This window comes from Aphelocoma coerulescens, chromosome 17, assembly GCF_041296385.1.
Source record: "Aphelocoma coerulescens isolate FSJ_1873_10779 chromosome 17, UR_Acoe_1.0, whole genome shotgun sequence".
In the NCBI taxonomy this organism is placed as follows: domain Eukaryota; kingdom Metazoa; phylum Chordata; class Aves; order Passeriformes; family Corvidae; genus Aphelocoma; species Aphelocoma coerulescens.
In genome coordinates, this window is record NC_091030.1 from 7,909,915 (window position 1) to 7,922,195 (window position 12,281).

The 12,281-nt window shown below is 50.2% G+C and overlaps 1 protein-coding gene across 2 annotated transcripts in view; it reads left to right on the plus strand.

Moving 5' to 3' along the window:
- Window positions 1-9,055: 9,055 nt before the first annotated feature.
- Window positions 9,056-12,281, plus strand: part of COL5A1 (collagen type V alpha 1 chain) — a 133,344-nt gene continuing 130,118 nt past the window's right edge. For both annotated transcript variants that reach the window (XM_069031576.1, XM_069031577.1), the window contains exon 1: window positions 9,056-9,230. In XM_069031576.1, the coding sequence (XP_068887677.1) occupies window positions 9,131-9,230 (100 nt within the window). In that variant the 5' untranslated portion in view covers window positions 9,056-9,130. The remainder of the gene's footprint in view (window positions 9,231-12,281) is intronic.

Here is a 12,281-nt window from a genome sequence, read left to right on the forward strand (position 1 = left end):
TGCACAGGAATAGGGAATATCCCCTGGGAATAGGGCCTGGCTTTCTCTGTCAGGACAGCCCTGCTAACCCAGCTTGGGGAGCAATCCAGAGCTCTGAATTATTATTTTTTTTTAAGCTGGCAGGATGCCACAAAACCTTCCTCTAATCCCTCTCCTTGCAAGGATGGGAATAACATCTGGCCAGGCTGACAGTAGTCAGGCTTTGGAGGAGCTGAGAGCCCTGAAAACTGAACCTCCTCGAGCCTCTCGTGCATTTATCTTCCTTTGCAGAGCAGAGTTTGTTTTCAGTGAGTTATTTAGCAGAAAGAGGGATTAGACCTCGGGCTAGCATTGATTAACCCCTGCATGTTGAGTTGTTTAACAGCATAATGGATTAGTCATGTTTGCTGCTGACCTTTGTCAATTGAATCCTTCAGCTGGAGCTCCTCGTCTGTCTTTCTTAAATACACAGGTCCTTAAAAAAATTAAAAAAAAAAAAAAGAAAAAAGTGGGATATGGGCTGAAATATCCCAAGAGTGAAGAGCTGAGCAAAGAGACCCAGAATTTCTGGGCTTGGGTTGGACATGGCAGGAGTTGAGCCCCACTTGTGGAACTCCCAGTAAATGTTTGAGTCTGGAGAGCTCTGGAGGAGCTGGGAGTGAATTGAATGGAAAAGCATTTCTGGAAAGGGATTGGATTTTCTGTGGGGCTTGGAAGGCTGTAGAGTGAAAGTCCAGTCAGCAATAGGATTTAAGGTCACCCTGGCAGGGAAATCTGTCATGTTTGGTGATTAAGAGTTGACTTTTAAAAGGAAGGGATGGGGCAGAGGTGCTGTGAGCAGGAACATCTGAAGCCTCGTGGCCTTTGATGGAACCAAATTAAATCAGTTGAGCATCTTAGCTGGCTAAAATATAATAAAAAATGCCCATATAATTCTGCTGCTGAGGCCAGGGACCCAAAGGAGAGGAAAAACTGCTCAGTGGGACCAAACATGACACCAAGAAAAGCATCTTAAAGTGCAAAATGGAGATTTAAGGGCTGCCAGCATCGTATAAAGAGCCCTCACAGAGATCAGGTTTGGACCAAGCAGAATGTCTGAGCTGAGGGTGTCTCCTCAGACCTTCCATTCCCTCAGCAGTGCCACAAGAAGCTGTTTTACTTGACTTCTTTTTAACAAAATACCTTCCTGCTGCAGCCAGGAGCTCTTTCTGGGCTTGTTCTGCTGCAGTACAAGTCAGGTCAAGGAGTTTGTTTGGTTTACTAAAAAAGATACTCCAGTTCAAACAAAACTTAATTCATGGAAGCCCCGTGGCCTCTGTGAAACACGAACCCCTCTGGCCTCCTGATTTATGAACACAAAGGCACAGGGAAGCCTGGCCAGAGGGAAATGAGCTGTGGGACAGGTAAAGGAAAGGCACTGGGGCAGGAAAAGGGGGAAACGTGCCCAGAAATGGGGAATCACAGGGATGGGAGGTGGAATGAGCTGGAAAAGGCTTTGCTGGCTCACAGGGGCTTTGCTTCTGTGCGAAGGGAGAGTCTGGAGTTCAGCAGAGGATTTAGGACAGGTCTAATGTAACCCTGGGCTTTTGACCTGTCTCTGAGTGAGGACAGGCTCGGAAGGAGAATAAATCTCCAGCAGCATTTTGAGGGGGTTTTGTGGTGCTCAGACTCAGCTGAAGGTTCTTTCCTGTGACATTTGAAGGCACTGGGAGGGAACTTCCCCCAGTTTGGGCCCTGGGGAAGGGGTAGGACCCAGCTGGGTCTCCCAGCCTCTGTCCCATTCCTCCTGAGGGAGCCAAATTCCCATTGTTAGGATCACCAGCAGTGAAAACCTCACAGATCTGGTCCTGATCAGGAGCACGGGAATCCCTGTGTCACCTTAATTGTGCTGACCTCTACTCCTTAATATTTAGGAACTTTCCATAGGCCTTGGATATTTAATGACACCAGTGCTGCTTCCCAGGGTTAATTAACCCCCCCCAAAAATGAAGTTATAACACCCAGGGGGAGTGTGTTTTTGGAGCTCTCCAACCCTCTGAGGATGGGTTTGCAGGTAAAAAGAAAAAGCAAATCAAAGTTTTCTGCCTGTTCCCTGGTGCTGTTACCTCAGGAAAGAAGGATGAGGGCTGGTTTTTGGTTTTTCACTGATCAGGAACTCAAAGGGGTGGGAAGTGCTGCTGGATGATTTGCACTGTTGGTGTTGAGGATGTGTGGCAAAACCTCCTTGGACTTCTCAGAGAAATGCGAAAATAAACTTCAAATAAAGTAAAGGTGAGGTTTCAAAGTGCTGATCTGGTCTGGTCTGAACTGGGAACAAAAGAAGGTCAGGATTTTAAAAATAATTCAGCAAGACCTGAGCAACCCATCTGTGGGTTCACCTGGTGACGACCTCAGTGGGTGTGTGGGTGCTGGACCCTGGAATTCCAGCTGGAATAATGGATATGGGGGTGCTGCATCCCAGAATTCCAGCTGGAATAATGGACATGTTGGGTGCTGGTTAATGAAATTCCAGCTGGAATAATGGATATGGGGGTGTTGCATCCCGGAATTCCAGCTGGAATAATGGATATGTGGGCACTGGTTAATGAAATTCCAGCTGGAATAATGGATATGGGGGTGCTGCATCCCAGAATTCCAGCTGGAATAATGGACATGTGGGTGCTGGTTGATGAAATTCCAGCTGGAATAATGGACATGTGGGTGCTGGTTAATGAAATTCCAGCTGGAATAATGGATATGGGGGTGCTGCATCCCGGAATTCCAGCTGGAATAACAGGCTGAGGGCCTGGAGCAGGAGCAGAGCTGACCTGAGGTGCTGTTTTGGGGCTAAATGTAGGTAAATGAACGTTGTGTGCCCATGGAAAAATGCCCCTGATCTGGTACCTGGTTCTGGCTCTTCCCAGAGCTCCCCAACCTGGAAAACTCCGTGGGGAGAGGATGGAGTGGGGATTTGTGGAAAGGTGAGGTGTCTGAAGGTGCCTTACTGGAAACACTGGGCTGAGAAATGAAAATGAGTCAGGGCAGAGTCCACTCTGTAGCTGGATTGGATTCCTCGAGTGATTCATTCCCAAAAATGATGGAATTTTTTTTCCCTTCTCTATTTAGGGAGCATCTCAGCCTCGGGAAGACTGTGGCCTCTTGTCTGGAGTGCTTTGGGACAGCTGGGTGGTGCACACAGCTCCCTGAATTCTCATTTCTCCTCATTTCTGAACCAGGAAAAGGCAGCAAAATGAAGGGTTTGTCACTCCAGAAGGGTGGGATGATCCTGTAATCTTGGGAATTCAAAGGGGAACCTACAGAATGGCCCTTTTTTTCTTTTTGCCACCAAATTTAGGAATGGAAAGAGCTGCTTGGAAGTTGTGTGCCATGGTCAATCAACAGGAGTATTAGACAGGGGAAAATGGGGATGGAAATTGGTTGCTAAAGGGAAATCTGTAGGTATTAAGCTGATTTATTTATTTTTTTTAAGGACAGCTAGAGGATGATGCAACCAAGATGTCCTGGGATGCTTTAATCAGTTCCTAGGCTGGGCAGAATAATCCATAAATGCTGATTTTGGGGGTGCTTGGAGGAATATTTTCCTTCATTTTGCTTTTGATTTTGATGTATTTGAAGCAGCTCTTTTTGCTATTCTTGACCAGATTTCATTCCAGATGGGCCTTGGCCTTCATTCTCTCATTTTTACTTATTCTAATAACATCTCTTATCCATCAAAATGAACACCCCAGGGATGTAGAGGAAGATTTTGGGACCAGGAACCCAAGCTGAACCTCTGGAGCTGCTGCTGGGTGGTTTGGGTCCATAAATCTGTGGTTTGGGCTCACCTTTCATCTTCAGCCATGGTTACAATGGGCAAACTGCAGCTGGAAAATGAAATTCTTGGGTATTCAATGAAGACCTTGTGGGGTCAGAGAGAGTTTGGGAACTTCTTCGGTGCTTGACCCTTGTGGAGAGCGGAGGGGAAGTGCCAGGTCCCTGCTCCTGGGCAGCTCCTGGTTTAACACAACACTTTGTGTGCCCCCAGGGATTATCTCCTGGAGTCCAGACAGATTATCTGGGTTTAGCCTGAGCCACTGCCGGCAGGGCAGAGGGAGAGGGGGAATTAAACCCCAGGGATGGGAGCAGGGAATGGCAGCTCCTCCCTGTCCCCCAGGCTGGCAGCGGCCGTGGGGAGGGCTGGCATGGAAGGGGGAGGTCAGCTGAGTTCAGCCTCCTCACCAGGAGCAATTTATCCTGAATTTCACGGCTTGGGATGGCTCAAACACATCCAAGGCTTGGCCTCATTACATGGAGCTGGAGAGGAGGCGACAAGGCTGGAAAAAGAGGAGGAGTGGAAAGTCTGCTCCCTTTGTAAAGCTATTTCCTCTCTCAGACGGAGCTCCCTGCGTGTGAAACACCCAAACATGCACAAAAACAAACCCCACCTTGTGCTGCCTGCTCCCTCCACCGACGGGGCTGCTCCTGGTGCTGCCTCATGGCAAAAAATCAGATTGGAATTTCCAGGGGAGCAGCTGGGATTTGGGAGAATTGGCTGCCCAGCTCCTGCTTTTTGGCCTGCAAAGCCAAAACAGGTGCTTAACCTCAGGGGGGGTGGAAGTTTGTACTTCTTTGTGATTTGTCTTTCTGGGGGGAAAATTTAACTCTTGAAAGAGTTTTACTCTTTTGCTGTTTGGGAGGTACCTGGTGAATGTTTGCATTGTGCCTGGGTTCTAATTAGAGCATTAATTATCTGTTCTACCTGAAAACTTGCAGTATTCTGCTGTCAGTGATGATGGGCTGCTCATCACCGTCCTCTAAAAATGTGGATTTGGGATTCAAAATGGTGTTTTCAGGGAGGTTTTGGGGAAAATGCTGCCAGTCTGCAGGGTGGGAACGGGTGTGAGCAGTCCTGGATAATGCACTGAACTCCTTGTTCAAATTAAAGACCACACAGAGCTCTGAGTTTGGGGCAGTGTTGAGCCCTGGGATTCCAGATGTGAAAATTCCTCTGTGGATAAATGGAGAGTTTCATTTGCCAAGCCTCTCAATCCAAAATGTCTTGTTAGGGCAAAATCCTCCATTTTTTAAAGCTGAATTTGGGAGCAATCCTTTCCAGGCCAGCAGGTGTGAGATTATAAATCAGGGTTGTGATTTGGGATCTCATTTGGGCACAGGACAATTGATAAAAATAGAATTAATGGCAGAGATGAAATTTTGGTTATACATTTGCAAGGAGTAATGGCTGGCATTGAGATTGTGGAGGAAAATTGTGTATTTTATAGATATGTGCTTTTCATAAACGGGATTGGAAATCATTCCTGGGAGCAGCTGCCTGTCCGAATTATTTATACAACAGCTCAGGTCATTTTAATTCCTCATTTTTAGCCTCTTCCCCTCAGCTGGCCACGGGGTGTAACTGGTTATCAATAATTCTTTCAAACTTTTCCCAATTCTTTCAAACTACACAACGATGGCCTTTTGGGGCTTTTGGCTGAATGCTGGTGATGATTCCACAGCCTACAAATGATTAAATTTTTTTTACATTACCTATATTCCTTAAGCCTTCTTTTAATTCTGAAAGCTCACAAACGTGTCCTCCATCCTATAAACAACAGCCAGCTGGGCTCGAGATGCATTTAGGCATGAAAACACTTCCATAAACTGCTGTTCCTTAAAGAAATTTGGCCACCTGCCACTGCTGTGTTCCTTTGGCTGGTCAGATGTGACCCTGGCTGGCTGCTGGAAGGGTTTGGGGTTGGCATCAGCCCCCCCAGCTCGTGCAAACCCTCCTGGAGCTCCCAGCAGATGATCTGGCCCTCTCCCAGTGTGGGGTTGGCTCCCTGAACTTGGCACGTGGCTGCTGGAATTTTCCAGTTTGCCATCACAGGCTGCTTTCTGTGTTTCTGTTGTTGTTGAGGAGGGGCAAACAGGTCTGTGCAAGCTCCCAAATCACCTGGGAAGCAACTGGGAACTCAGACTTCCTGCTCAGCAAAAGCTCCCTGGGCCAGGTTTTCTCCTTTGCATCTGAGCCAGGCCCAGGTTTGGTTGATCTGGTGTCGGTCTGGAGCACGGAAAAAGGGGTGGAGTGGGAGATTTCTGCTCTGAGCTGCTCTAACCTCCCTGTCTGCTGTGCTTTTGGTGCTTTAGGTATCCCCTTCCCACAGCTGAGTGCCTCTGGAAGGGCAGGGAATGGCTGAGGTTGGTGTCCAGGTGTTTGGGATTTTCTCTTGCTGCTGGACCACACAAAGCAAGGGCTCATTCCCAAACAATGAGGCAGAAGTCTGGGATGAGAAGCCCCAGGATCCTGGCATTTGGGGCAGAAATAGGACCCCACACCTGTCAGTGTGAGGAAACATCCAGGGAAATCCCAGACTGAGTGATTGCTTTGGTCTCATAATAAGGGATTATTGGGAATCACCAGATTATCGAATGCTTTGGGTCAAAAGGACCTTAAAGATCATCAAGTTCCAACCCCAAGGGACAAGGGAAGGGGATTTGCAGCCCACAGGCTCTGCTGGTGCTTTCACCACCCTGGTTCCATGTCCACATTCTTGGGATACTTCATGCTCTGAGCACATGGAAGGAGAGAGAAAGGATCTTCATCACGGTGTGTGGGACAGCTTCTCCGTGGGAAGGCCCAGCTGGGAATATTGGGATATTTTAGAGCAGGAGGGAGGATGGGCAGCATCATTCCCAGGATATTTTGGAGCAGGAGGGACGATGGAAGGTGGCCATGCCAGGCTCCACTCCGGGGGTGCTCGGCAGAGGTGGCTGCGGGGCTGTGCAGGTGCTGCCCTGCAAGACTCGGCCTCCAGGCTCCTCCTGGTGATGGAGCACGGCGTGATCTCTCTGCCAGCCTCCAGTCACCTGGTTACTCATGAAAGGCAGAGCTGGAAGGGGTTTCCATCCGCGGGGTTTGCCCAGGAGTGCCCCTGGCACGGTCCCCGGCTCCGCAGGCGTGTGCTGGGCTGCTGCTGCCCCGGGGCTCGCAGCCGCTCTGCCTCTCACCTCCGCCTGCTGAAAGGCTCTGTCAGCAGGGAATCTCTTCCTGCGTGTGGCTCAGGCTCCAGCTTTTCCAGTTTCACCTTCCCCCTGCTCCCAGCCTCCCTGTACCTCAGCAGGTCCAGAGGGAAAGGGAGGGATTTCCTGCAGCTGTTCCCCACTGAATCCTGAGAAAAGGTTCCCAGGCTGCAGCCTGAGTGGACTGGGAGCATCCCCTTCCCATTGCTTGGTCTGGGGGTTTGGCCTCCCGTTCTTTTAGGTTTTGGTGTGTTTGATATTTGTTATCCATTCACGTAACTCTCATTCCAGCAGGTCGAGGATTTATGGCTAAAACTCATCGTGGTGCCGAGTTCTTCCATCAGACAGCCAAAATCTGGGACAGGATGAGCGATCCCAAACCCCTTCACTGTCCTCCTTGTATGGGATAGGATATCTGGTGGCTGCCCAGGTCCTTCAGTGCTGAGTGACCAAACCCACAGACAAAGAAATTGGAATCCAGGGTGGGAATTCATTCATGGCAATGCTTTTTTCTGCTGTGGATGATGAAGGCCTCAAGGCTGCTGCAGTGCAGGGAGAGTGGAGAGGGCTGGGATGCTCTGGTGAGGCCCAGGGTATGGGCCTGGAGGTGACATCACTGCTCCATGAAAAATTAGCACTAAAGGAGCTGGGATTGTCATCGGGATGTGACATCAGTGATGCCAGCAGTGATGTTCAGATCTTTGGTGGCACTGACAAAGCAAGTGCTGATACCAGCAAGTGTCTTCAAAGCATTTATTTAAGGAAAAGGGCTGGATTGTTGTTGGTTTTCCTTCTCTGCTCTCCATTAAAGCTGATTTTGGTTTTGTAGAGGGGTCTGCAGCACTGTGGGCCACTCAGTCCTGCAGTGTGATCTGTCCGCCTCTCCTGGGACTTCAGGGATGGGGATGGTGTAGGAAAGGAACTGGTGTGGGGGAGGTTTTGGTTTTTTTCTTTGGAATCAGAGAAAGGCTTGGGTAGGAGGGGACTTTATGATGATCCAGCTCCAGCCCTGAGCACTGTTCAGATATTGCTGCCCCACAACACCAGAACATTTAAAATTGGTGTTTAACCAGTGTGATTTATCAGTTGTCACTGGTGTGGGAAGGGTGGGGACTGAGTGACAGTGAGAAAAAGAGCCCCAGGAGCTGCACTCAGGACCAGTCAGGTGTGCAGAGCAGGACCAGCAGCTCCCCATCCCTTCCCTTCCTTCCCTGCCACAGGTGGATTTTGCCACCCAACCTCCCAGCTATCCTGGGAAGCACCTTCCCTTTCCACTCCTTGTTTGCACTTTCACCCTTTCTTTGCATGTGCTTCTTTTTTTTTTTGCCAAATCCTCGCATTTTCCACACATCCACGTGCCCCATCTCACAGAATCACAGAATATCCTGAGCCAAGAAGGGACCCACAGGGATCGAGCCCAATCCTGACCCAAGAATCCCACCCTGTGCAGGAGTCACTGAGGTTTGGGGCTCTGACCGGTCCCTGCGGAGCCTGTTCAGTGTCCGGCCGCCTTCTGGGTGTAAAAACTTTCCCTGATATCCCACCCCGACCTCCTGTCACAGCTCCAGCCGTTCCCTGTCACCGGGCAGCAGAGGGGACATCCACGCTGCCCCTGCGCTTCCCGATCCCGAAGGGGGGAAAACGCAGGGAAAAGCGAGGAGATGGGAGGGGGAAGAGGCGGAAAAACTCCGTCGGCTGCTATTCCAGCGGGGGAAAAGCGAGGAAAAACGCTTTTGGGGGCCGGGACATGCCGCTGGAAGTGGCGGCGGGGGCGGGGGCTGGCCGGGCTCGGGGTGGGGGGGCTGCTCCGCCCGGCCCTGATTTGCTGCGCGGCTCCGAGATTGACAAACTCCTGCCTTGGGTTTAAAAGAAGGGGGAAAAAAGGGCGGTGTGGGGAGAGAAGGGAAACTTTCCGGCAGCCCGGCAGCAGGCAGGGCCGGAGCTGAGCGCGGCCGAGCCCCCGCACCCTCCGCCCGCCCCATGGCTTTATAAAGGGCTGCTCCCCGGGGGGGGCTGCCGGGGGGGGCTGAGCGCCTGCTCTGCGCTTCTAGATAGAGCTTGGATTTTTTTTTTTTTTTAAATTTTTTTTTTTAATTAATTTTTTTATCCCCCTCGAGCTGTCCCGAGCTGGTGCCCCGTTTTTCTGGGGAGCATGGATACGCACACGCGGTGGAAAAGGCGCAGTTGGATACGGAGCTGCTCGGTGCCCGCCGCGCTGGTGCTGTTGGGTGCCCTGTCCCTCGGCCGGGCAGGTAAGGGGGGGTCCCCGAGCCCCCCCCCCCCCCCCCCCCAAACCGCGTGGGGAGATGCTTGCGGGGTCGTGGGGGAGTGGGCGAGGGGGGCTTTGGTGCGGGGCAAAACTCTGGGCTTTCCTTCCTCCCGTGCATTCCAGCAAAAAGGAGGAAAAAAAAGAAGGAAAAACCACCCAACAAAACCCACCCAACCTCCTTTAGCTGCCCGAGTCTCTGAATGCCATTTGTCAGGGGGCCCGTAAAAGGGGAAAAAAAAACCTTAATTCTTTATTCGCCTTTCTTGGAGCGAGAGCTGCTTCTTTGCCGGGCTGCTTTTTCCGGAGGAAAAGTCGGGGATGAGTTTCTGGAGGCTCTGGTTCTTTAGATACGGCTGTGGGATATGTATGTGAATGTATATTTAGTCCACTCGAAACCTCCGGGCTTGCGTAGTTCCTCCTCCTTGAGGAGCAGAAAGTTTTTTGTCCCGCAGGAATCCGCTCTCTCTCAGCACATCAAAGCTCGGGACACAAAAGCTTTGGAGCTGCTCGGGGGACCTCAAAGCTCGCTACCCCCTCGCCAACCCCAATCCTGCAGGGTTTCTCCCTAAAACTGGAGCTGCCGAGTGCAGCAGGAGGAAACTCTGAAGTTCCAGATGTGCAGCAGCACAGAAAACCACTGGAATGTCTCTTTTTTTTTTTTTTTTTTTTTTCCCTTCCCATAATCGTGCAGAAGAGGGACTAAACACGCTCCTGTTTCCCTGCGGGGTTGTGCAGTTTGTTTCCAGAGCTCTGCTTCCCCAAATGTCCGCCTTCCCCGGGTGGGCTGGGAAATGCCGCAGCACAGGGAGACTTAGGGGGCTGCTGGAAAAGTTTTCCTGGGTGTTGGCAGAGCGTTTTCCCACTTCGCAGTGGACACTTGGAGGCACCGGCGCTCCCGAGCTCTGTTTGTGTTGGATTTCAGGAGAGCCACCGCGGAGCGGGAGTTGTTGGCAGGGCTGAGTTTTGAAATCCGAAAAAGTTAAACTCGAGTTCTTCAGGGTAACTTGAGAACCCGAGAAGTGCCCTGAAGAGCTGGGCTGTCTGCGATTCCGCTTCCCTGCCCGATTTTTGTGTTCTCCGGGTGGTTTTTTCCCTTGGGAAGCGCTGGTTGTGCAGGGTTGGTTTGGGTGTCACCAGGACAAGCACCGGCGGGGTTCTGTGCGTAAAGCAGCGGCGTTGGGAATTATTTTCATTTCTGGGCTCTTCAAATGACCTTAAGGAAGAAGAGGTGGGCGTTGGAGGAATGCTGCCATTAAGGCTTTGCTTGTGGAGGCTGAGCAGGATGGAAAAGCAGGGGCTGCTCAATGAATGTCTCGAGCAGGGAAAGTTCGGGGCAGTGGGAGATCCCAGAGTTGGTCCCGCAGAGGAATTGGGCTCTTGGAGCCGTTTTCCAGCTGGCAGAGCACTGGAATGACACCAGCTCCTCTTGTCAGGCCGCTGCTCGGGTGCTTTGTATCAGCTGAAAATTGAATTATCACCAGACCGCTCTGTTTCAAAGGGAAAACATCAAATTTTCCTCTCGCTTTCGGCTGTGCTGAGGCTTTAAGGCTTCCAGAGCATCCTCAGGCATTTCCCTGTCTGTGTTTATCCTTCAGACAGCTCCCAAACTCCTTTCTAAAGTTACCAGGTAACTTTGGAGAAAGCTTTTGGGGGCAGCTGCCGGAGCAGAGGGATGGCTGGGAGCTTTTGTGGGGCCAGTGTGCAGCTCTGAGGAATGACTCTTGTGGTGAAAGGCTTTGAGTTTTCCTAATGAGCCGCCTAATAGGACATCAAATAATTTAGATGAGGGAGGAGTCAGTTGGGGCTGCTGATGGCATTGACTAATGCTCTTTATGGCTTTTTTTTTTTCATTTTTCCACGTTGTCTTTGGGGTTTTTTTTCAGCTCAGAGCGTGTTTTAGTTTCACGATAGTTGGTTTCTCTGTGTGGAGCAGTAAAACTTCCCTGTAATCTGTGGGATGGCATCTGGCACAGAGGATTTCCAGCAAAAACCAGGGAAATAACAATGTCAAAGGCAACACGAACTGAGCTGCCTCCCACCACTGCCCATCCAGCTCAGATTTTCCCATATTTGCACAGATGATGTCACACTAAAATCTAACCCACAGACAAAGTTAGAGCCCGTCTCTGCTTTTACAAATCCCTGTAAAAACCGAATCGGGTTTCTGGGTGAAACTTTTTGGATGCAGCAGTTTCCTTTAGTGGCAGAGTGTAATGAGGATCCGTGGCACAGCCTTTAAAACAAAAATGCTGGAAATTATGCAGTATCCTGTTACCAGCTGTTGCTTCTCCCCTTGGCTCTTCCCCAGTCACCTAAACGAGCTAAAAAAAACCAAAAACCAAACCAACTTTATCCAGCCAGTTAAAACCAGGTTTTTTTAAAAACACTTTGCCAATCAAAAGTGTTGCTATTGTTTTACAAGAAGAAATCTGACTTTATAAGTCTGGAATTGATGGCAGGTCTGATTTTCCCCTGTAAAACCTGGATTATGCTGTCAGTGCACTGCCAGATTGGAATGGGAATTTGGAAGTTTAGAGCACCCAGCTGTGGGACATGCCCTGGCCAGGGGACAGCAGAGGTCTGGTGCTGTTCTTCCAGGGAGCAGGAGGAAAGCTCTGTGCTGAGCATTCCCTGATTCCAGGCTCGTGAGGAGGAGCTGATTCCATCAGCTCCCTCCAAAGCTCTAATTTGGGAGCTATTTTGGGAACGGGATGAATCCCATTTCATCTTTTCGGGGTAGCACTGCTGGGGAGTCACTGATTTGTGGTGTTCACAGAGGGACAGCAGAGAGGGCTCACCTGGCTCTGACCAAAACATGTTTTTAATGGCAAGTTTAATTTAAAAGAAAGGTGTCTTGGTGTTGCTTGTAGAGCTTACAAATGTTCTCTGCCCTAGAGGAAATCAGGAGGGGCTGGAAAGGGGTTGTGAATCCTTGTTTTAAATGGGTGCTGTCCCTGCCCCTTAGGATTTGGAATTGGAGATGGATTTTTCAGGTTGATTCCTTTTCGAAATAGAGAGCAAATCTCATGGTGAA